This window comes from Lepisosteus oculatus, chromosome 5, assembly GCF_040954835.1.
Source record: "Lepisosteus oculatus isolate fLepOcu1 chromosome 5, fLepOcu1.hap2, whole genome shotgun sequence".
Taxonomy (NCBI): Eukaryota; Metazoa; Chordata; class Actinopteri; order Semionotiformes; family Lepisosteidae; genus Lepisosteus; species Lepisosteus oculatus.
The window spans coordinates 45,635,506-45,661,896 of record NC_090700.1 but is presented as its reverse complement, the minus strand read 5'-3'; the positions used below and the strand labels follow the sequence as shown (position 1 = coordinate 45,661,896).

General features: G+C 38.1%; 1 protein-coding gene across 5 annotated transcripts; it reads left to right on the top strand.

Annotated features, from left to right (window-relative positions):
* Positions 1–578: 578 nt before the first annotated feature.
* On the top strand, positions 579–26,391 carry rab27a (RAB27A, member RAS oncogene family). 5 transcript variants are annotated; one of them, XM_015343126.2, is made up of 6 exons: positions 579–1,641; positions 16,498–16,670; positions 19,189–19,274; positions 19,506–19,609; positions 20,110–20,233; positions 24,641–26,391. In XM_015343126.2, exons 2-6 carry the CDS (start codon positions 16,518–16,520, stop codon positions 24,843–24,845), a joined length of 672 nt encoding a protein of 223 aa, XP_015198612.1. In that variant the 5' UTR covers positions 579–1,641; positions 16,498–16,517; the 3' UTR covers positions 24,846–26,391. The 5 variants fall into 5 exon arrangements, with proteins under 5 accessions (XP_015198612.1, XP_006628775.1, XP_015198611.1 ...); XM_006628712.3 differs by lacking the exon at positions 579–1,641 and adding an exon at positions 1,648–1,778; XM_015343125.2 differs by lacking the exon at positions 579–1,641 and adding an exon at positions 6,469–6,490.

The following is a 26,391-nucleotide window of genomic DNA, read 5'->3' as shown; positions in this document are numbered from 1 at the left end:
GTATTGTCATGAGGATATACTTCAATGCAACATGTTCCTTTTATTACAGTTGTAGCTAGCTTGATAGCTGTCAATGACAATGTGACATTCTGAAATGCTAGTTACAAACACATCATTCTTTTCTTTAAGGAATAAAGAACATTTTTGTTTACTAAATCACCTGTGCTTTAAACGGTTTTAAATGAAATGTATATTAGACTAAGACGAAAACTTGAATTTGACATTCATTGTATGTTAAAAATATAACATAGCCATAACTCCTCTTAATTTCGATGTTGTCTTCGTTTTCTCTAGGACTTGATCGGGACTCCAAACTGACGTGTCATCCTGAACATCGGTGGGGAAAAAGTACATTGAGGAGAACGGTATTCGCGGGGATGGTTTTCAGAAGGCTACCTTTTTCTCAGATAGCGATGGCCACCGTTGTTGGATTTGCCGGAGGACTGTACGTGTACAAACCCATCTACGAGAAGTATGTCAAATATCAGAAGTCAGGCAAGAAGGAGGAAGACGAGCAGAATCTATCAGGCGAACAAGGAGAGCCACGAAAGAAAACTAAATGTGCATGTGAAAAATAAAGCGCTTTTTATACGAATATGAAAACTGTGGAACAGAAAATACATCAATTTAAAATTCAGATCTTCAAATCTTCCTCTCTTATGTAGAATAAATGATTGATTTTTTTATTGTCCAGTGTTACACCAGTAAATTGCAAATGTTTGTTTCATCTAACGTTTATCTGAATTTTTTTTGGGTTATCATATTTGGGTATTTTATAGTATGTGTTTATCCAAAACAATGGAGTTATACAGTTTATTTTTCTCTAGTACCACGTGAGAAAAATATTAACCTTGTTTCTACGTGGCAGATTATAAACGTTTGATATTAAAAGAAGCGTGTTTGTAAGGCAGTTTTATTTAGTACCTATAGATGGCACTGTAAATTAAATTAAAAACAAAGCGTTATCATTTAGTTTGCTACAGGTTAAGGTTTTACCCTATCCTTTCATGTTAAATAGTTTAGATCATTTGTAAAACGGAATTAATCTAATCCAAACCTAGTATCTCAGACTGAAAATAACGCGACAGTTGGCCGCTATGATTTTTAGAAAAACAAAACGTACATTCTGAGTATTCACCTGGTTAAAACGTTAAATTAATTATAACGTATTACAGAATCCAAAAGCTGTACTGCAAGAGTCCTCCATCTAGGTTTTTAAACCATGAAATCAATTTTGTGTTCACGACCTTTATAAGCGTTATGGCATAAAAACACTTAATGATGCTTTTCTCTTTTTGTATCTTTCCTGAATGGCTGCTACACACAGTCATTAGATTGAGCCTATTAAAAAATATGAAAGGTGTTTAAACATGAATTGGACAAAATGTGCAACAATTGCAAAAACAGGAAATAAAAAAGACAGCGTAAAGAAAATACAACTACAGTACGCGGTGCGTTGTTTTCAGTGCTTGCTCACATCTCCCCTCACCAAGGCCCCTCGGGTTAAATGGCTATAGTTTTCCGAGATCAACTTCATCTGCAATAAAGAAGGTGCGCACCGAGTTCTGTTCATCCTGGTTTAAGTACTCTCAGAAGGAGGGGCTGCTCTTACGGGAAGTGATGTTACATTGACGGAAAAAGGCAAGTTTAGCTACTACCTAAAAGGGAAAAAACGATTAAGTTGGGCAATTGAACCGTTCAAGGAGCACTACCCGATTGTTTTTGTGTGTTTTGCTCACGCTTAGGTTGCTGCGAACGACAACCAATTGACGCCGTTGGTAAGTTCACTTTTATCAGTAGTTTGTCCTTTTGTGGTAGGATTTAAAAGCACTTAAATATAGAAGCAGCGACTGTATTTCTTTAGTTGCGAATATTGTGTCCATGCACTGTTTAGTTTATCGCGTCGTTAAGAAAGTTAACTTTTCATAAGTCGTGCATCTTATGTTGCTCATGGCTTGGAAATCGCGGAGGGAGGGAAGGAGAGAGAGGTGGGATTGCAGACAGCACCCCGGCATGTGCGAGATACTACGCACGGTCACAGCTTGGAAATGTCCAAGGTATTAAACGCAATTTATGTCCACCAAAACTATATTTGCTTTGCGGGCAACACGTAGTCAATTTCAGGACCACACGCCCTGCCAAATTCACGTTAGTTTTAGCTTCTCTCAATGTGTTTAATGGTTGAAACCGATGGTCTCTTACAGAAAATCCCACACCGTCTGTAAAATGCAGACCTACTTTAATTTCTGAGTTTATTATCAGAGACGACACAGTGTTCCAAAATCAATTTAACAAAGAGGTGGTTATTATACATTTTTACAGTTGGGTTTGGTTTGGGGTCGTTTTAAAGAAAGACAAAGGTTTTCTGTTTTTACCGGTTACCAGGGCCTCAATATGTGGAATGTCTGCTGTAACCTAATCAATTGAAAATAAGCATTTTCCTTCTCATTAGCTGACGTCTGGTTTTTAATGATCAGCCAGTTACTCTTTTTTTTGCCCGCAGAGTAGTATGTTTTTTTACAGCTCAACTTTTATTTTGACGTTTTTTTTCTCTGCTCCACTTCTGTGTAAAATGTGGTCTGCAGCACCACGCCAGGGTGTGTTTGACGTGTTTTGTCATCTATTATCTTTAAACAGTAAACGTTCTCCAGTTTCTCCACAGCCTAATAACCCGGTATTAATTCTTTGTCATTAGCTCTGTGGTACACAGCACTACTCAATCTGTGTAGTTAATCATTTCTTTTCCAAGTTGAATGTTCTCAATTCGTGCATTAAAAGCCAGCAAGCTGTACTCCTGTAGTTACATGAATCGATTAGTTTAAGAAATGGACAGTTTCACTTCATCCCTGCATCTCCATCTTTTAAATGATCAAGAAAGTGCTCATCACATTTAATAAGCAATGTGGGATTAATAATAATTAGATATTGTAAGCAGAAAACCAGCTTTTTTATAACAGAATTCCCCCAACTGTTCTCCAGTTAGCTTGCTTTCTTCTGTTTATCTGCCTTGTTGATTTTTCTGAATTTACTCCTGTCACCAGGTTTGTCCGCTCACTGCATTGGGCATAATCTGACCCATTACTTATCAGACAAAAGCATCTGATGGAGCAGTACCCTGGGACTCCAGTCCTGGTCCTGGCGGGCAAATGTACCCTCAGGTTGTCATTCCAGTTTCAAATGAATTATCTTAATGATAGAATCCAGCTGGTTACCAGCTCAACTGGACCCATTTAACTGCTTCTCCCAGCTCTTCAGGTGCTGGTGCTTTAAAGTGATCTTGTAAACCTGCAGACACACCAGGCCACCAGGATGAGGACTGGATGCATGGCTGGGGAGAAACCCACCAGAGGCGGCTTCCTGCCTTTGCCAGAGTATTTTGTGCGACTTGTTCACCTGTCGCAGTGCAGCTGCTGGGGTTTTGCATTTGTGAAAGGCTTATCAGTGAAGGCTGTAAATTTTTTATTGTCCTGTTGAACTTGAATGGTGTGTTTGTATCTGCAAGATGATACAAGAGATGGTATCCAACTCTAGGACAGCTGGAGCTTTTATTTAAAAAAAACTGAAGGTAAGGCTTCAGGCTTTGCTTCCCGGAGGCATGTGATACTGTATGAACTGAAAAAAGGATAGAATGAGCAGAACTTATGTGCTCCATTATGAAATTTGTTTGCCTGATACCCTTTTCCTTGATCGGGTTTTTCTAATCCAATCCAGTTTCATTCACTGTGGTTTGAAAGTTTTTTTGGGGGGATGAAGATTTCTTCTAATACTCCACATTTAGTGTGTACGAGAAGCTAGTAAAAAACTTCTACTTATTTTCAGGCCTCAAAACAGCATGTACTGTGAGCTTTCTTGTGCTTGATTACATGTCAGTGAAAGCGTGTTGTGCAAGACACTGCTACAGTGCATTGAGACACTCACTAGGCAGATTTCATAAGATTAAGGTTACAATACACTCACATCAATCATGTAGCAGCAGCAAAACTTCCTAACTTTGAATATTCTGAATTTATTGCTGTGCAGCCAGATGAATTTAATTTAATTTAATTGCTTACACTTATATAGTGCTTTTCTGGACACTCCACTCAAAGCACTTTACAGGTAATGGGGACTCCCCTCCACCACCACCAATGTGCAGCACCCACCTGGATGATGGTGGATATAGATGATTAAATATCAGGCACCGGTGATGAATACCACTATTCAGGTTTCATTGGGGAAGTTTATCATATTTGGTCAGATAATTGGCTCCCCTGTGATCCTGAACTGGAAGAAGTGGTTTGAAAATGGATGGATGGTACCTAACTTCACCTTGTGTTCTTCTGAGTCTGGACAATGATATCTGTTAAAGGTCTCAAACAAGTTACTCAAGGGGGTACCTGAAAGGATTGTAAAAAGTGAGTGAAAGAGTGCATTTCTTGCACCCACATTTAAATGGACGGAATTGATCTAAGGAGTTATAGACCAATTAAACCAAAGGAACATCTATATGGTAATGAGATTCTAGGGGATAGTCAACATGGAGTTAGAGAAGGTCAGTCCTGCTTAACTAACTTGTTAGATGTTTGAGTACATTCAGGTCATGAGGAAAACAGTGAGCGAATACGGAATTTGGATTTCCATAAGGATTTTTGATTTATCCTTTACATAGAACTTTATCTTAGACTACATGTTATAGGCATCCAAGGTAATGTATGTTTTTGGATTGAGCGGGTTAGTGGCTAGAAAACTCACTAGAGAGAAGGCATTAATGCCCAAACTGGGTTGATGTAATTAGTGGGGTACCACAGGGATCTGTATTAGTACCAATGTTCATCCCAATTTATATTCACACCTGAAGAAGGCTCCACGGCCGAAACATTGTGTTTTCTTTCTTCTCTTTTCAGCATGGAATAAACCTATTACTTGTTCCAATTTATATTGGTCACCTATGTCGTGGAAGTGATAGAAAACCAGATTCTGATTATTGTAAAATAGCAAAATTAGCTAACATAGTAAAATAAGTAAAAATAAATATTAAACCTATAAAATTCAATATTGGGCAGTAAATACAAGAATTGCGCTTGTCTAGACAAAGCAATAAAAGAACAAATAGAATGTGTGTAATACCAGAAGTGTAGAATGTACATTAAGGGTTATTTTAAAATTGTACAATGCATAAGGAAGACCTTAGAATATTATCATGGTACTGGTCACCATGTTACAAAAAAGGTTGCTACTCTGGAATTAGTCCAGAAAACAAAGACCATACACATTCCTGGGCTTAAAGAAATGTGCTGTGCTGGCTAGCAGGAAGAGCTGTATCTTTGTAGTCAGTGTCAAGCAGAAGAGCAAGTGGAAGTTCCAGGGCGATGCTTTTTGAAACTGAGAGCAGGAGACACTTTGAAAGATGTAGAAAAAGTGAACGATTCATGATGTAGAAGCTGGCATCCTGGGCTTCTTTCCAGTGAAGACCGGATGACATTGTTGGATCAGCCACCTAACAGCAAACATAAGAACTAGATAGCCCCCTCTTGTTGTAACTTAAGTGTGTTAAAAAGGGGATATCTGTGTGGAGACTGATAGTGTAAAACACAAATGCCTTTGGAGAGACAATTATATTTTCTATATTGGTAACTGCCAGAAAGATGTTGGCATTATCAATTGTAAGTGATCTCCCACAGCCCAAAAGCTCACTTATGGCCATCCAGCACTAATGACTCCCTGTGAAGTTTTTATTTCCTTCTCTTATATGACCTCTTCTGTAGTCTATAGTAGAAAAAATATAAATACTTTAGTAAGTCTAAAATCAGATACAGTCTAGGAAGACCAAGTATTTCAACTAAATGTTTCCTGAATACTGCTTTTGGAGGTATGCCTGCTCAGATATGGGCAGTTGAGTCTCCAGGTGTGTTAACAAGTGTCATTACTTTCAGATGAACGTACTACTAACTAACTTACTACTTCATAGTTTTTATAGTAGAGATAAGACTGTTTTGTGCAGCACTGGGTAAATGCCAGTCTTAGGACCTACATGACAAATGAATATTTTCAGTAATGTCTTTTTCATTTACTTCAAGTGAAATTGTGTTTTCTCTGAAGTCTTTTAAATAGTTAATGAAAAAAGTAGTTGGTCCTCTTCTAATGAGATTCCTGATTTATCAGCTAAGAGAACAAAATATGCTTTTATTCACTGTCTAAGACGTTAATGAGCAGAGCTGTGCAGTTGCTTCTTGAGACCTAACTTTGTTTGACTGAGCGGGGCAATATATTTTTTTAAATGTTACATTGAATCAAACAGATTAGTGTACAATATTCCCATTATTCAACTAAGGAATGTTCCAGAAAATACTGTCTTGCACAGTGTATTGAGACTGTGCAGTGGGAAACATGCGTATTGAACTGGTTCCTTGACTTTGTGAAATATCTGTGGTCACCTGACTGGACAGAAAAAGCACATGAGGGCCTGCTGATAGTTATTAGATGCAGATATTGTGTGTTGCAGAATCCACTGGTGAGTTCTGGGAATTGTTTTGTGTGTGTGGCAGGGCAGTGGTGATTGGTTTGAGTCTTTAAGTATAATTTGTTTCTGGAACTTCTGACTTGATACAAATTTGATACAAATTTATTCAGCTCTATTGACAGAACACTAAGTGGATACTTCTTGTGAATGAATTAAATGAGGAAACTAATTGGGTTGCATGAGGAATTAGAATTCTACAGGAAATTGAAGCTATCTAGTTTTTTTCGTTGTTCTTATAAGGTATGTTGTTTTAGCTGATACCCAATATAATTCTGTTACAAGATGCATCATAAATATAGTATTTTTATAGTGTCTGTGTTCAGAACTGGGACGGTGTTGTAGGAACTACCAATTTTGCATGGATAGAGTCTTATCTTTAGGGATGTTTTACATTTAACAATTAATGAAGTTTTAGAATTCTGTTCAAATGTGTTTTAAAGGGTTTAGTTGTCAGGTGTACTGAGTGTGCCTGTCCCTGTTGGATTCTTGAAATACAAGCATTTGATTGTTTTTAGAAATTAAATTTAACATCTGTTTGGGGCTTTATTTTAATAACTGCTAAACCTTAATTTGTGTGTGCTCTCTGATAATCGGATGTTTAACATCAAATGTTTCATCATGTTGGCATTGTCTCTTGATACGTTAAGGCATGCTAAGTAAGGAAACCTTCAGTGCACTAGCAATCAATTTAGCATTAAAACTTAATTAAAAAGTAACAAACGTTAGTTATTTGTAAAAACATTTTACTTAAAAGCAATAATGCAGGATACCAAGTCGATTCTAACATAACACCTAAAAACACTTTCAAAAACATTACCGATTCAGTAAATATTTTGAAACTAAAGCTGTTTATCTTCCTGTGTAAGGTGAATTGAGTACACAGCTTGAGTAAGTTTTCATCACCTTGGCTACAGGACATGAGCCCTTTTATCTGTATTTCAAATTTACATTTTTACCAAAACTGGAAAAGAGTTAAATCCCCATCTACTCTGAGAGTATTGTAATTGGCAGATTGCTGTAGTCTGCTGTTTAAAAGCAAATTGTAAAGTATGCTACAGCAGGAATTCACAGCTCGTTTGAGGCTGATTTGTTTATTGGGCAAGCTAATCAAAGCAGGTTGGTTGGAGTACAGGAACTCTCAAATCATTAAACAAGTTCAGCCTTTTTAGTTTTTTAGAAATGTCCAGTCCTTAGTAATGTTAGCTACAAGTTAGTGCTTTGAAATATCAAAATTGTTTTGTTTCTCAACTAGGTTTTAATAGGATAATAGTTTTATTCATGCCATCAGTTCCGCCACACTTCGGCTGGGCCAGATTTATTTAATTTACTGGGTTCTGCATATCCGCATAGTTGTTTTGTAGGGACAAGCGCCATCAGTGTTGGACGGCTGCCCAGGGTGGATACTTCAGTGCTCAGTGAAATCCACAGTGTAACTCTTTATTCACCTCATTGGTTAATCCTGCCTTCTGTTCAAGAGCACTACTCTTAAATGTAGTAGTAGGTCATTAGGGTGTTGCGTTGACTTGTTCAGCTGGAAAACCCGTTTTTAAATAATAGAATCGTGACGCCTTAATTACAGAATTGTGACTTCACGAATTGTTACTAAGGTTCTCCTTCCACTTGAGAAGCCTGGTGTTGGCAGGCTACCTGGAGATGAGATGTTTTTATCTTCGCTTGATCCTTGATTTTCAGCATTTATTCACATAACAAATTTGGATCTAGGTGAAGAATTTTGGTTTTTAAATACCTTTGTTGTATTTAAAATTTAATGTATTGACTTTGCAATGTCATTCACTTCAGAGGTGGACAGAGAATGTTCCCTTCCTATACCGAAAGTGTTTTAAGATTCCTATGGATAAAAGTCTCTCTATATACAGTAAATAATATAATTATTTTCAAACATTGGGAAGTATTTACTAACAGTGATGCGGTAGAATTCTGTTCTATTTAAAATGTAGCACTGCATGTTTTTGGCTATAGCAACAGTCTCTTGTAACTGTGGTAATAGCAGTTTGTGTAATACGTATACACTGGACTTAAGGAGCTGTTAGGTCAATTTAGAATTTAGTAAAAGTGACTAGTGTTGTCAAAATAAAACAACTGGCCAACCTAAAGCCTTCAAACACAAACGACTGAAGTGTGCTGTTAATAAAAAATACCTCTGTAATGCAGAAAGGTTCCTGCTTTTAAGATGGACTCCAGTTTCTGACTTGCTGACTATTGAGGTGTTACGTTTTTCTTAAAATGATCCTGACATTTAATAGTTCATTTTTACCAGAGCGACCTGAGAACATAGCCCATTTATGTAGGTTTTGTAAATACACTGTATATGTTTGTGTAGACAATTAGATTTTTTCATTTAAAAAAAATCTTGGAGAATAAAAAAACATATTGAGAAATGAAATATAACTTACAGCTTCTGTACATTGAGATCCCCTTGAATTCAGTTATAGATATTGTGGTACAGTGTGTGTCACTGAAACATGCGCTGTCTGTAAACTGAATGGTCTTCTGTTTATCTAGAGGTGTGCTGTAGTAGTCATGCATGTGTGTGCCATCCGGGGTGTGTTGTTACCTTGCACCCTGTGCCGGCTATCAGCGCCCCCCTGAGGGTGAAGCGATACTGCAGATGGATAGGTAGATTATCAGAAAAGTAACAGGTTATGCGTTTGGCAGCTGGAGAAATCATACTGAATGATATTTAGGCCTAAACATTTTGCCATTTTATTAAAGTTTGATAACGTAAAACTAAAGCAAAACCTTTTTTTTTAGGAAACTTATGTATCCCTTTCTTTCTCTACCAGTTTTTCATTGTTAATCATGCATCAGCCTGACACATGAGTTGGCAGCCCAGTCATGGGACTATGGCCTCTGTGTCTCGACCCGTGGCACCTGGGCCAGTTCTGAGTCAGCCTTTGTGAGGCTATAATCCACATTTGGCAAGTGGGCGTAGTCCGCATTGGAACCAGCCATTTCAAGTTTATGGGGCACATTCCGGGCTGCAGACAGGACTTTCCTGGAGGAGCTGCTTTGCAGCCTACTGGGAAAACAAAAACAGTTTTGAATATTGTTTAGTTTAATGGGGTAGCATAATGATGCAGTTCCTCTAGGTGCTTGGGTTTCCTCCTATTGTCCATAGACAGACTGGTAGGTTAATTGGCTTTTGAGGAGACTGCCCCTGGTGCGAGTGTGTGTCTGTGTTTGTGTGCCCTGCAATAGACTAGTCCAGGGTGTAGCCAGCCTTGTGCCTGTTGCTTGTCGGGTTGGACTCCCAGCTCCACTGTGACCCTGAATTTTTACAAAGCGGTTAGGAAACGGATGGATGGATTTACTTGAATGATTTTATATACAGTAGGGCCTTATGAGATATTCCCTTTGTCATTGTGGGCTGAAGCTGCCACTGTAAATGTTAGAGTTCCCCTGCTGTGTGCCGCTTGACTTTCATTTTGATGATGGTGTCAGACAGAAACATTCATGAGGCAAAGCAGGGTTTGCTAGTACTGTGTGTGCAGCTGTGGCTTGTCATTACAGTTACAGTGAGAAAACCATTTTCAACACTCTGGTACCAGTCCCCCCTGTACTGTTCTCGGTCCCCTCTTATTTTAGAGGCCATAACCATCACTCATGTTCCTCTTACTTGTGGAGGAACATTCGATCACGGTGAAACAACTGGTGTCATTGTAAAAACAGAATGAGGAGCCCAAATGCTGAAAACCTGGAGCTTTGTGTGCAGCACTGCTTGGAGATGGGGGCAGCTGACTCGATAGCCTGGTGACAAGTTAGGAAAGATATAGTATTGTGCACTTCTGGGTGAAGCTTTCCTGTTGTAATTTAATTCTTGAAAGCTCTAGAAACAAAGACTATGGAATTCTCAAAGGGGCAACAGGAGTTCTTGTATCTTAGTGGCACAGTGCAAAGCTGTTAAGTAACTGGAGAGTTATGCTTTTGCTTTTCTTAGTGCCTTTGCTGACTTTGAGTAACCTAGGCCTCATACTTTCATACTGGAAAATTCAGCCTCCACATTATTTTTCACAGAGAACATTGGACTGTGTGATAAAACAAGGACTATAGAAAAGTATGAATTCAATGCTAGAAATATTATTTTAGAGTTCATGGGTACAGATCACAGCATGGATAATACTTATCAGGAAAACAGAGAATGAAATATTGTAAAGTTCGTAGTTTTAATTGACATTTTCCTTTCAAGCGTGAAGGTCCTGATATGCGATGAGTCTTTGCTTGAAATTCACTCCCTGACCAAGGAACCTCATAGAGACAAATAAAAATCACGAGAAACACTATTATTGCACACAAATGGAGGCCACTCAACTAGTAATTTTGTGCTTTTATTTAGGCTTGCCGTAGCAGAGGGTTTGAATAAATCTGCAATCCTTAATGTAGCCATTTTCCTTTCATATTTACTTCTACATGTTTTGTTCTTTGAATGTGAGGTGTAGGTTGTTTTTTTTAGTAAGAAATATAACCAGATAGTCTGATGTATTGTTGAAACCTTCTTTTTCACCATAACAGCCAAGGAGTAAATGCAGTAGATCTGATCTCTTGTAAAGGCATGTAAGCAGGAACACTCTTGCTGAGAAGACCTAACTCTTCACTATCCTTGCAATATTCCTTCTGCTCTTAGAAGACCCTTCTAGTGGTTGTTTCCTGTAAGTCACAGACTGTCATAATGACAGTCTAAAACAAGATACTGTTGTTTATATTCATTTGTCTTTCCTATTACAAATTTCTTTCAAGTGCAAGCTGGGTTTTTAGGAGGTAAGGCTGTTCCTTCCATATAGAGCAAGCAACAAATGCAAGGTGGGATGCACCCTGATCGGGATGCCAGTCGATCACAGGGCACACAGGGACTCAGATGTGTATAAACAGGCAAGTCTTCCCAGAATACAGTTAACCTACCAGTACAGTATGTCTGTGGACTACGGCAGAGCACCTGGAGGAAATCCAGGTGAACACAGGGAAACAAATACAATCTCCACACACATAGCACCCCAGGAATTGAAACCAGAAGCCCAGAGGTGAAAGGCAGCAACACAGCACCCTCCTAGGTGATCATGCATTCGTGAAATTATAACACTGTTTTAAAGGTGACAGGTGTACACGTTTAATTTGTCACCATCTGTGTCATAGAGCATTTAAAGAAGGTAAACCACTATTGACATCAGACCAGCTAGCTTTCCTAAGGTGAGTAGAGCCACTCCTAATTATCATCCAGCACCCAGAGAAACGAACAGTAAATGCATTCCACGTATGTCCAGAATGTTGTGTGCATACTAGGTGGAGCTGAAAATTAGAGCTACGGATCAGTGTGCTTCTGTTAGTCCTGGCAATTTGTTTGTGAGTGTGGAGGTAAGCATGCTTAATTTGTTTTACAATAGTTTTGCAAATTGCATGAAGAAATGCCAGATGTTTTTTTGCTAACTGGGTATGAAATTCAAATTAAAGGGTACATTTTTGGTACATTGCATTTTGGGTAATCTTTGGCACATTTACATTTTTATAAAAAGTCTTACAGAATGATAGAGTATAGTGCTCTTGTTGCATCATTTAAAAACAGAATGTGATATAACCTATGCAGCAAAGTAGTAAAATGAGTGACTTTACTATTCTAACACCATTCCTTTATGGAATGGAGCACTTAGAGCAATGCATTGTTGTGCATATTTAACGCTTGCTGAACTTTTCCAAAGATCTGTACATCTTTAGTTTTCCTATTCTTGTTAATGGAAATGCAGTATACAGTAGCATAACATGTACAGATAAGCAGCCTGCATCTCTTCAACTAGTATATCACTGGGCAGAAAATAGTCACAAAAATTAATAAGTGCATTCATGCAATTAGTAAGACGGTCATCATAAATCTTTCTTTGCCGGTGGCTTTACAGTGCTGTGGCATTGTACTGATAACTGGAGTCTGATAACATATAGCATGTGTGCCTCATTGAGAGGGTGGAGGATCATTGCTAAATATTTAGCAAGGGAGGAGGAGAGTTGTGTATTATGGGATAAAACGTGGAAGTTTAATTCCCACCTTAAAGTGATAGTCACGAAAGGTTGGCATTCTGTGTTAATTTCTAGTGAGTGGAGTTCATTACAATAATGCACAGATGATTAATAATTCAATACATGTGCTTCCTGCAGTAGCTGTATTAAACAGGCTTGTTCTGAGATTACGGAGCTGATTAATAAATGAGTTGCTAGGTTTGTGACTTCAGATGTGGTGTGGTAGGGCTAAGCAGCGATCTAATCATCCCTCTCGAGGGAGCAGTCATGGCGTAGAAAATAACGCACAGGAGTCTTTAACAGTCTTTGGAGTTTCAGTTAATTTCTTTAAGGTTAATTGAACTTGGTTCCCACCTGAGAGTGTAACCTGCGTGCCAGTGAGTTATTCCTCACAGTGCTGGTAGACGATTGTAAAGTACATTGCTCAAGGGTACATCTAGAGTACATTGTTCATAACAGCAACTTGAATCCTGAACCTCTCAGTTATGATACCAGATCCCAAACCACGATTCTGTGCTTCCACTCTGATATCCCTGTAGTTCTCATTTGTAGTGTTTGCCGTCATCCGGTTTTCAGAATTTTCACACGGTTCTGGGCAAACATGTAGGCATTCCAGGTACTTCTTCTGTGTAGTCTTGGGTCTACGCAGGACATATGCTGCTTTTGTTTTCCTGCATTGATGTTTCAGTTCCTAGTTTGGAGAGCATGCAGATGGCAATAGTAAAGGATTCTTGTGACGAATGTGGAGGAATTGGTTTGGAACTTGAAGAAAAAGAAAAGTTTAAAAGCAAAGATAATACTGTATACTGTATATTAGTCCCAAAGCGCATGGCATAGTTTTTCTTATTATTTTTGTTTTTCTTATAACTTACAAGAAGATTGTGTGTGTGTGTGTGTGTGTGTGTGTGTGTGTGTGTGTGGGGGGGGGGGGGTTATCCTGCTTCTAATTTCTTCTTTCCAACAAATTCAGATACTGTCGCATAGGAGACCAAGCTTGGTTATGGATGTTTGACATTGATGTTTTTTATAATTTGCATTTTAAGTGCATCAAAGATCTATCCTGTTTGCTCCAGTTTTCTCCTCCTTAATGACTAAACAGACATGGAATTAATGAAACCTCAAGCACAGGGCTTTTTCTCTGTACATACCTTGTGCCTGTTTGAGGTGCATTTTGGAAGAGCTTTCTGCTGAGGAACTGCAGAAGGAGTCAACAGTTTGATATGGCTTAAGGTTTGATTGCAAGTTTGTCTGACTCTTGTTGCAGCTGTTGCTCTTGCATGTTTTTTTTACCAAGATAAGTGTGAAGCAAGACGTGGTAAAGAACACAAATTGAAAAATATGCTGACATGCAACACAGTGTCACAGAGGATCTTTTCACACTTTATGATAGTCTTGAACAGGAAGAGTCAGTTTTGTTGCTGGTTGCTGAAAAATGTTTCATGCAAGTACTCCACCGTGGACCATGCTAATATTGAAGGTTTGGATTCCTAATTGTATTGTGTTCCTTATGTCCATCTGTATTGTTGTATTCCTTTCCCAGTCTGTAAAGTTTTCATATGTAAGGTAGAAAACCTTTACAAACTTTCTACAGGTATTTGTTAAAACCACATTTCCTTGGATTAAGAAAATAAGAATAGTTACAAATCGGAGGAGGCCATTAGGCCCATCCAACTCAGTCTCTGGATAGTAGATAATTGGTCCAAGGATTTCAAACAGCTTTTTTTCTTGAAAGAAGCCAGTGTATCGGCTTCAACAACAAGGCTGGATAGCTTGTTCCACACTCCCACTAACCAAACAACATGAAAGGGCTTATACTGTACATACAGTACCTTCCTGAACCTATTCCTTCTTGACCAAGTGAAACTGTGCGAATAAATGTAAGTATGCGTGGTAATGTAAAAAAAAAATAGTTGTATACGTCTTTTGATAATGTTCCCCAGTACACTTCCTGTGGGTTATCTTAGACTTGACCCGAATAAGTGAAGAAACGCCCTTAAATGATAAGCATCTCCTGACTGCATTTGATTCTCACTTGAATAACTGAAGCTAATCTTGCAAGTTATAAGGAGTTTGTACAACTCTGCGTGAGCTCACCATAAAACAGAATGGAAAAGGACAGAACAAACTTGATTTTTTATGGACGATTTTAAGAAGCCGGTATTAATTTCTTCTGTTGTGGTAGACCTTGTATATGTGCAGTGAAGAGATATAAACATATTCTTTATCATGCACTTCTGTGGTTTTATATCCTCCAAGCATGCGCAAGCCTTAGTGTCTAATTAAATGAGTATCAGAAATTCCCAAGCTTGCAGTGCTTTTGGGAAGGGTACATGTTGAGAATTTATCCATTCCTTTCTCTTTGACCTAGTAATTTTATGTAGACAGTGGAATTGCTTTACAGGGCTAAGAGTGTTTTTATCTTTAAGGTAATAGAACAGTTGCACAAAGTCTGAAAACTGTTGTGCTTCAGACCTTAAGCTGCTTAAGCTTAGGATGGGATTTAGCTTTTGTTAAATGTGAAAGAATGCAGGACTTGTGTGAATGCCTTCTCGTGGTGTAGTCATATGATGTGGGTTACAGGATCACGCAGTGCTTGTTCGCTGAGTGTCAGATGTGTATCTGTGTTTACTTTCCAGGGCTGGAGTTTGTCTCTTGCATACAGCCCAGGGCTGCTCCATGCTTTGGGATTGCAGTGAGCTTCACATTGTAAGGGCTGATGCAGGGATAAAGTTGTATGAAATATTTATGATGTCATATAAATACAAAAATAGCCATTGTTTCTAAAATATTGCTGTTGCAGTGGCATTAAGTGATGAATGGGTGCAGTTACAAAATTATCATCATAATAATGAGATGTCTTTCTCTTCATAGTTTCTGTTCTGTTAAGAGTTCTCTGTCATGGCAGAATAACATGTGGCTCTTGCTGGAGGATGTATTTACCAGTGCCACCTGACTTGTGCCCTTCATTGTCTTTTTGTAAGTGTCAGACGTATCAAACTCATCCCGGGCAAAACTGTACGTGAATCTCCTTATTGGCTGTTTCCTTTTGATCATGAGAGTTTCATTTTTTAAGAATCGCCAGAGCTTTCATTGAAATTACATTGTGTTTGAGTGGGTGTTCTTAAAATCATTCTTGTTAAGGTGATCCTGGAGCCCTGACCTTCTCTTATTCTGAGTATTTCTTGTTGTGGGGAGGAACATGGAGTCGGTGATAGTCTTGGCCTTAATGGCTGTGGAGTCTTCATTCTGCTAACAACACTTCTCCTTCTGAGAAATTCTTCACTGAATGTGCTGTCAAGAGCATTTGCACCCTAGTACCTTCTGAGGCGTATTTACTTGCTAATAGCTGGAAATCTTCTGTTTATTTGGTTCACAATTTTAAGTAGAATTACACAGCCTGGCTGTATGAGCGATTTTGAGCTACACATCCTGCATTGCATTAGATATGTCTTGCATGTTCAGCATGAAATGAAGATCATTCGGATTTTGTGTCACCTTCCCCTTTAATTGTGAAAAGACCATTCCACTGAAATGTGCAAACATTTCTGACTCGAGGGTAATTTACTGACGACATTTCCTCTGTCCTTATTCATCACGTCTCCTAGGCTCCATCTCATTCCCTGTAAAGTGCTAGTCTGCAGAAAGACTTCGATTTTGTTCCCAAATGCATGCGATACAGAATGATGTTGGATGTGTGAGTTTGGCCGAGTATTGTGACCTTCTCGGAATGGAAGTACAAACTTTGCCTGTGTGGTACACTTATGACGTACCCTTTTTTAGAGTGGGGTGTCATTCCAGTTTTTTCAGAAACAATTCCCTCTAAGAATTTCTGTAACTGTAAAAAGGAATTGTGAGTTGGTTTGAAAGAGGGAATTGGATTTAAAAAACTGAGGTTAAACCCCCAACATTGACTAACACTGTACATTTCAGTGAAGGGGATGCATATCACTTTACTGACCATATTGTCTGTCTTACAGGTCAGAAATAAATTCTCACTATGTCTGATGGGGACTATGATTACCTCATCAAATTCTTAGCCCTGGGGGATTCTGGAGTGGGAAAGACCAGCTTCTTGTACCAGTACACAGATGGAAAATTCAATTCCAAATTCATTACAACTGTGGGGATTGACTTCAGAGAAAAAAGAGTGGTAAGTAGAAATATCGACACAAGAATCTACTGTATTCACGAACATCAATGAAGTGAACAGCAACAGGACTTGATTTCCATGTAGTTCTAAAAAATCTTGTGACTTAATGTGAAAAGGCTGTTATCTTAACATATGATTTAGGCAACTTCTAAATCTTGTGGGATCATAGTCACTTCCTTTGTTTAGTGTCCCCTCACATCGTGCAGAACTCAACAGTTGTGGCTTTTCCTTTCAAGTACTGTGAATGCATTTTCCTGCAAAAAAGTGTTGGTTTTGTCAGTAGCCTACAAATCCTACTGATTTGCATTTCCAAAGCATAATTGCTATTTGATGCTGCATCTTTTTGCATATTCTCTTCTCTAACTGATATTTAATGTTTGTGTCTGTGTTGGCTATAAATGAAATGTGTATTGGGTGAAACTACCAAAGCTTCTTTCATAACAACAAGATACAGTCTACTGGTCTGCTTGCTTGGTTGCCCTTATTCTCCCTGTTTAAGTACTCTGAGCCAATAACAAGGGAATCTAGTTAAAAGAACTATGAATACATTGATAGTGACAACTTAATCCACAAAATGCTTGTCAAGATAGCGTCTTGTACCATTATAGTATAGTCACTGGTGGCTTAAATGTTGCATCTGAGTGCTGGTTTCATATGACAAATGGTAGAATATGTTTGGTGGGAAGTATTCCAAATTCTGCACTCTCTTGAAGATACACATGGAAACGCTTCTCCACAGCAGACATTACCCAGTCTACGAAGGGGCTTTCTTACTTTTTCACGTTGGGTCCAGAAGTGCTTTCCCCGTTGTGCCCGAGGGCTAACATTTGATTTCATTTAGAGGCTTGTCAAGCTTTCGGAACATCAGCTGAGTGGTGATGCGGTAGTCTAATAATAATAATAATAATTGCTTACACTTATATAGCGCTTTTTCTGGACACTCCACTCAAAGCGCTTTACAGGTAATGGGGACTCCCCTCCACCACCACCAATGTGCAGCCCCACCTGGATGATGCGACGGCAGCCATAGTGCGCCAGAACGCTCACCACACATCAGCTATCAGTGGGGAGGAGAGCAGAGTAATGAAGCCAATTCACAGAGGCTAGTCTGTGTGCATCTCTCCCTGACGGTCCCGTAAGAACATGGGAAGGGTTACAGACGAGAGGAGGGTGATTCAATCATTGTGTGTGTGAGGTTTCTAGTAGTTTGTCTTGTCTGTGGTTTCCCGATGGTTCCCAGGCTGCATCTACATGGCTTGGCACCTGGTTCCAGACACCCACACCCCTCTGTGGGTGTGTTCTCTCTGTAAAGACGGGTCTTCTGTTAAATGCTTTTCCTTGTAACTTCCACTTGTACCCTCAATCTGTTGATTCACAAGTTTCTCATATACTTATAAGAAAGATTATCCAAGGGAATTAACTTTTGCTGAATTGCTTGTTCATATAGTTATACTATAACTTATAGATCATGGCATGATTCTGTGAGGCATATGGACCAGGTTCAGAATGCACATCTTCTACACTGCCTTGTAGAAGTCTTCGAATACAGGGGGTCAGACTGATCTGTGGAGATTCCCACAGGGTCACTGGAGTCGGAAAGTCTTTGCACGTGCTTCAGAGCCAGGTGTTACTTGGGGGTGAGAGGTGCACAACAGTTGGTCAGTGTGGTTAACACTGAGGGACTATGGACAGCACTGTCAATATTTGAGCATGGCTTTAGATCAGATGAACCAATTAAGGCAATAACAAGAATAAAAACAAGTAAATTGCCATCTTTAAGTCATAAAAGTAGCAATGTCTTTTTCATTTTAAGCATTAGAATAAGAAACCTGCAGACATTCAGTTTTGCTTTGAAAGCTGTAATTGCCCAGCTTATCCAACCTATAGAATTTCATCCCTTCTTCACCAGCAGCTGAAAGCTAGTCTTCCTGTAATGGGAAAAATTACCTATTGGAATAAAGCATTGGTGGTAATAATGAAAAGAAAGCCTTGAATATCATTTTTATTGATTTTACAAAGCTTGGTGCAAATTGAATGGGTGGGCCTAGTGTTTGTGAAGTTACCTCACGGAAATTAGAAAATAATTGTGCTATTCTGTACACTCCCGAAAGATAAACATTGAAAATGACTTAACCAAATTTGAATGTGTAATGTGTTTAATCACAAGCATGCTTAGGTAATGACTTGAAAGGAGAATTATTGCAGATCTTTGTAAAAAAAACCTAGATAAAGCCTTTTTTATAGAATTACTGTCATAATACATACATAATAGCACGTTCCAAGCAGAGCACATGTGGAAACCTTTACATCCCTGGTGATAAAGTTCATGCAAATACACAGGGCTTAATCATTTGGCCTTTTGGAGATGAGTTGCACTAAGCTTTTTGCCTGAAATCATTTTAAAATATTTTAGTATAATGGGAGAAGTGACAGTTGAGTCACTTGTCCCATAAAACTAAGTTTCAATATTTTTTTCCATTGTTTCAAGGTTCAGTTTAAAAATATCTGTGCTTGACAGGTGTACAAGTCGAATGGTGCCGATGGGATTGCAGGAAGAGGGCAGAGGATACACATCCAGCTGTGGGACACCGCTGGACAAGAAAGGTGCGTAAGAGTGTGTGAATTTGTTTTCCCCTTGGCTGTGTCAGAAAAGGCCTTAGGCCTTTTGTGACTCCTGAAAAACATTGTCTCTCAGTGCCACGTTTTTAACTCACAAGTGTGTTTGAGAAGGGAAGTATTTTTTTCTTTGCTTTTCCTTTTGCAAAGTGTTTTTTTTTTAATTCTTCTGTGGGTTAAGATGTTCAAACATGAATTAAATTCTCCTTTTTGTTATAGATTTCGTAGCCTAACGACAGCATTCTTCAGAGACGCTATGGGCTTTCTCCTTCTGTTTGATCTTACTAATGAGCAGAGTTTCCTCAATGTCAGAAACTGGATGAGTAGGTTTCATTGCCTATATATATATACATGTGCTTTTTTAAAATGTGTATCCTACTTGTATTTGTCTTTCTTTAAATTATGGACCCTGAATGATTTTATAACTACAGTGTTTTTCGTTACTTGACTATAATGGTTTTGAAAAAAAAAATCTATTTATAGTTACTTGTGATAAGAGCAGTATATATGTGGTTGTACATGAGTAATTACATAATATTAAACCCATTCGTTAATTGATATGCTAAACTAGAATTTAATACCAGGACTTCTTAGCCTCATGCTTCTCAGACCAAAACACCTATTGCTTAAAAGCGTACTTATATTTGACCTTCATAGTAAATGCATTTATTGCTTCTGAAATTCAGTGACCGCCAGTTTAATTTTCAAGCTCAGTATTAAAAGAAAGCTAAAATAGTACGGGCAGATGAGATTTTAATTGCGTATTTTAAAACAGATTAAAAAGAAAGTCACATGAAGCTCATCAACCTTTCTGCTTGTGCAGGTCAGTTGCAAATGCATGCATACTGTGAGAACCCCGATATTGTCCTCTGTGGTAATAAGTGTGATCTGGAAGACCAGAGGGCAGTGAAAGCAGAAGAAGCCCAAGAACTTGCTGAAAAATATGGGTACGTACTATTGTAACCTCAGTTTTGCTAATGCTAAAACAAAGTCTCCATTTTTATTCTTTTACATGTGTGCATTCATGCAGAAAATCACAGCACAGTTCTGTGTAGTTTTTGGAATAGGTTCATGATGAGGCCCTGAGGAGACTCAGGCAGTATTGGGCAACCTTCCTTTTATTCCTTATGTAAAAAAAAACATTGTGTTGGGAAGAGATAGATATATTTGAACACTAGCACGGAAAGAATATTTCTGAAATTTAGAAATACACACCTCACACTGTTCAGCAGTTTTTCATTCCCTGTCAGTTCAAATAAAGCCTGCTTTTTAAATAAGAAGGAAAGCTAATCTCCTCAGGTGTGTAGCAGGATCAGACAAGTCCTCAAGAAGAGGAAATTCTCTTGCACACTGCTGTATGCAAAAAGCACATTTAAAATGAAAGAGGTGAAAAGCTGACATTCCGGTTTTAGTCATCTTTTCATTTTTCTCATATTATATCTATTATTTTGCATATTGCAGTATGTGGAAGCCCCTTCTTTCCTCATATTTCAGAACCCTGTCAAAGTGCTCAGTCAATACCCAAATACAACAAAATTTCAAATTCTGACAACCCGTCAAAGTAATTAACTGTACCAAACTGTGACTGATAATGGTGACGGCTTTGGTAGGAGTTCTGTCTGATTTATCTGATGTGGTCTGTTTCTGTAGAGGTTATTTAGCTGAGAAACATTTATTTAGAGTGTCAAGGCCCAGAAACAGGGAAAGTGCGTTTGCTTTCGAAGAGCCTTGACACCTTCTGCAGTAATCCCCTTTTCAAAAGGATTTATTAAACTATGAAATGCTTTCATTTGTATACTAGTTTGAGGTAGTCTGTCTTATTCTCATGGCCAAAACTTGAATACCAGCATGAATCTTATGGTAGACGATTTGAATCATTATAATATTATAAGGTGTGTAAATGTGCTTCGGGTTAATCCTGAGTTCTGTATGCATACTTTAGCTTGATTTAATCAGAATACAGTAGCTTCCTCCAGTTAGAAGGCATTGATGGTGTTGTGCACAGAGCTTCGCGTCTGCTCTTCCAGCGTCCATTCAGCTACATGCTAGAATAGTGAACAAAAAACTTCTCAGTATCCATAGCTGTCATGTGAACCTATAAACTACAGTAATCCCTTGCTGTACAGGTTTTCATTAATATGACTTGTAGTGATTCCTACCTTTTTAAAACAAAAAATTTAACAAGTAGATTTTATTGGGACAAGCTGGGCTTTCATAAAGCATTTCCAAAGTTCTTCTTTTCTTGCATCTTTTTATTACATTTTTGCTTTTTTTGTAATAAAGGCTTGTGTGTGAAATGCATAAACATTAGGTACTATCCTGTACTATATGCATTTGCTAATGCCTGTAATTATACATGTATAACTACTGTACTGTAAATGAGCAGAATTATAAATGTCCTTAGCTGAGGAAAACAATGACATGTTATTTGAATAAATATTGAGGTATTACTTTTATACTTAGGGTACCGTTTTGCATTGTGTTAAGATGAAGTTTGGGTACATTTTGTTTTTAGTTCTGGAGCAAATCGGAGATTATAAAATGGAAAGTATTGGGGATTTAATTTCCATTGTACGAGTATTCAACTACAAAGCACTTTTCGAGGAATGAATTAAGCTTGTATAATGAAGGAGTACTGTATTTTATTGTTTGACAAGAATCACAATTTAAAATTCTTGAAATTTGTAGAGAGGATTGTTTTTCCCATTCTGTAAGTATTTTTATTTTACTGTGACAGACTAGTGTGCTGTCCAGGGTATTATAATCCTGTCACCAGGGATAGGTACCAGGAATTGGAAAGTTAACATATCAGATGGCCTTCAAGATCATTAGGTTCTGCTTCTTTGTAGACACCTAACCAGTATTGGCTGTACTGCAAACATACCGTTACTTATGAAATTTACTTGACCTAGTAAGGAACAATTTTAGAGTTGCCAATTAATTGTTTCTGGGACATGGGAGGAAACTGAAGCAATTGGTAAAAACTGCACGCAGAACATGAACCTAGGACTCTGCATAAAGACCACCACACCTGCACCCAGTAAGATGCATTTATATTGCTACACATTGTGCGAGTTTCCTATCGTTCTGATTTACTTTGATAATGCCATCCAAGATGAGAGCTGGCTTAAAGTGACAAGCTTGACATTTTAAAATGGTCTCTGGAAGAGGAAGCTGTCATGAAGTGTAGCATTGTGGCAGCATTGAAATCTGTAGGAGCAATGAAAGGAGAAAAGCCTCTATAAGAGTGAAAGTCTGGCTGCTTGTGCACTTTATTATACATTATATATTCTACTCAGGACACGCATTGGTATAGAAAACATCTTAACTGCTCTACAGTAATCATTATTCACTAGTAATCTATTTACAGATTTATTGCAATCTATTGCAATTGCAATCTATTCTGTAAAATCCTTTCATAAAATCTTTAATAAACCTTTAATATCACTGATCTCTCTGAACTGAACTCTTTACTTTCATATTCCACATTTACAAAAAACGTTCTGTTTTGTTCTTTTGAATTTAAATAATTTATGATAATTTAAACTGGATTATCTATTCTGACATCATTCAAGTGGAGGAAAAAAAGCACTTATTTAAAAATATCTCATGGCTGTTTCCCAAAGAAAGGTTTGTTTTTGATCTCTCATGGCATTGTGCTGAAACAGGAGGATTTTCTGTTTTTCCAGTGACGTTCATTTACTTTTCTATAAAGGCCATTAAACAGCTTGAGTTGTTGTGGTTGACTTGGTGACTCATATGTCACATATGTTTGTAATGCATTTGTTGCCAGGCATTTACCTGAAAAAAAAATCCTGCCTTCAGATGAAGGACAGTCTAGATACTGTATTCCCAAGACAGATGACACTTAGAGAAGGGCTTTATGAGCAAAACACGGTTCTACAAGCATGTACAAACTGCAGTGTGATTTCCTCTTTTTCTTTACAGTAGGAAAAGCTGTGAGCCATAGACATCTCCTGAGGTTTGATTCAGAAAGTGATGTGTGCAATGGGTGATTTAAAGGAATTTCTACAGGGGTTTATCAGTACTTAAATAAGGAAGGTAGATGTTGAACAGGGACACTTGCTCTGTAAGTTCATCAGCAGGGCTTCTGAGAGATAAAATCACAGAGCTTGAGCCATAAACGAGAAGTCCTGCCTCACTTGCACCCCCTTCAGTTTTATACTGTTGTATAGTCTTAAAAGCATGATAAGCATCTTAATGCTGCATTGAAAAATGTCATTTTATGGTGTGGAATTACATGAACCAAGAATCAAATTCTGGTGACTTTTGTGTATGATGTATACTAATCGGTGCCATATTTGAATTGCCAGTCAGCGATTTATACGATTAACAGTGCCATATTTGGAGCTGGAATCAAAGTGACTAAAATGCAATCAGTCCAGTTGGCCGTAGTTTCTAATATGAAAGCTGTTCGCTAGGAGAAATGACAGTTACACGAACGGAAAGGCCAGTGTCTTTACTCTGCCCAGAGGTCTTCACATTATGTAAGGGTGTGATTCAGAAAGGTAATTAGCTCTGTAAAACTGTAGATGTGCTATTGTGAATAGGTAGGAATTTACTATGTCACTTTGTATATAAATTAAAATTTAAATTAAACTACATTTTTCTAATTGGTAGTTGGAGCTAGATTTCTGGAAATAATTGACACGACAAGAAATGCGAAGTGGCAAATGTTTTACAAAAAAATGTGCCAATCATTGATATGGAAAGAAAGTGATGAGAGATCCTGTTTCAAATTTAACCAAAAGCCATTAATGACAAAAGTTAATTAACTGTTAGTCCAATATAAATATCGAGATTGATTATTATTTGTTAATGTCAGAGTTCTTGTCTATCACTCTCATGGAAACAATAAAATCGTGCCACGAAATATGGCTAAACCTCTGCTCAGAAAGGGGGCGCCCCCGCACATCTGACGGTCCTGGTAACTTGTTTTGGGTGTAGGTTTTCACATGTCCGTGTAGGTTTTCTCTGGGTGCTCCGGTTAACTGAACTCTGGGAAAATTCGACTTGGTGTGAGTGTGTCTGTGTTCGCCCTGTGATGGACTGGCGTCCCGTCCAGGGTGTATCACTCCTTGCACCCGTTGCTTGCCAGGATAGGCTCTGGCTCCCCCACAACGCTGAATTGGATAAAGGCGTTAGAAAATGGATGGACGGACTAGTTTTAGCGCCGGTGTTTTTTGAGCTACAGTAAGAATTTGTCAAAATGGCACACCACCATCGTGTGCAGTGTTGCTTCTCAGAATACAGCTGCCTTGCTGCAGGGACTTCATTGTAAATATATATATATAAAAAAAGCTGAACTGTGCTCTGGAAAATGTCGCCCGCAGGATCCCTTACTTTGAAACGAGCGCGGCCAACGGACAGAACGTGGCCAAAGCGGTGGAGGTCCTGCTGGATCTCATCATGAAACGGATGGAACGGTGTGTGGACAAGTCCTGGATTCCGGATGGGGTGTTGCGATCCAATGGCCACAGCTCTGCGGATGGACTTCCAGAGGACAAAACCCAGGAGACGGGCAAATGCAGTTGCTAATGTACCTTGGGGGGAGGGGACATCACCTGTGTCTCAGTAGTACAGCTGTAGTTATTCTTCTACTCTAGGGCCTTTCCGCATGGTGTACGGCAGGGAGCTTCTTCTGAGATGGTGTGAGAGGAGAGTTGTATTGAGTTTACGTTACCACGCTGCTCACAGTTTTCTGGTGTCTGCTACTGTATTTTTTTTTTTAATTGTTACTTAGATGGGTTCTTCACTTTTTAACCTTTTTTAAAATAATAAAAGTTCATATACAGGACAGAAATCAACAGTTATATGCAGTGCTTTTAAGTTGAAATTTGTAACTATAGCTGTACTACCAGAAATAGTTTGTAAGCTTTTAAAACAATAGCCCTGATATATCTGTGTTCTGTATGGCCCAGGCCAAGAATGCTCTGTGTGGTAGTGTAATGGTAAGATTGTATTTAATGTATAAATTTTCCTATATTTCAACAGTGCAGGGCAGCCTTGACGCTACAACATTAGCTTCAGTGCAGTAGCTGGACTGAATCTGTGTACCATATGCACTTTTTGGACATTTGTTCTTCTAAATTGTAAAGAAATGACATTGGGCTATAGGTCTTCTTATGGTAAGAAAGCAATTTTAAGTCATGAATACATTAAATCAATAATGACTGAATTTGAAAGCTTTCATTTCCTATACTTCTTGATGGTATAGAACGCTGATACATTTCTTCTGTATATCTTTCATGGTGGAATTTTAGGGTCTCTTATAGAATTGTAGGCTTTTTGTAAGGTCAAGAAGATCTCTCTGATTTACTTTCATCAAAAATCAAGTGTTTTATAAAGCTAAAATGTAATTTTGGGAAGTGCCTGGAAATATACTTTTTTTCCCCTACACTGTATTAATGCCAAAACACTGTAACAATGCCAAATATGTTAAAGATACTCATTATAATATCTAGATTTTATTTATTAAAATGATGTAGTAAACATTAAAAGCTATTTTCTGTTGTTTTTTTCTTATCTGCTTACTAGTATATTCATGTTTTATTGACTTCATAACTTCTTGGTTTGCTGGTATCTGGAACCTGTACAATACTAATCATCACATCTGAAGTTTGTGCATTATCAAGTTTTCAGTTGGCAAAATAGATATGAATGTATGCATAAGAGTATTTTTTTAGTATTTAGAGTATTTAAGAGTATAATTTACTGTATATCAATTTAAAAAAAATGGACCATTTTTGATTTATAATCTACTGTACAGTATGTGAGAATTGGCAGATTTTAGTTTCACTGTATTTTACTGTATCAATATTGAACATGCATGCAAGTTGGGAATCATTGAGCATGTAGTGTGCAGGATACTACTGTGGTGTTGAGTAGTTCAACAACATTAGAGCTATAAGAGCATAAATCATTGTGGGTTATTAATATGACCAATATCAATAGCAGGGATTGTTATACTTACTGAAACGAGAGTACACCCGTGTCTTCCAGGTTTCATTCCAGCTAAATGTTAGTTTACCATCAACTTTGCTTGTCAAGTCAATAAAATAAACTGTTCACTTGCAGTTTAAAA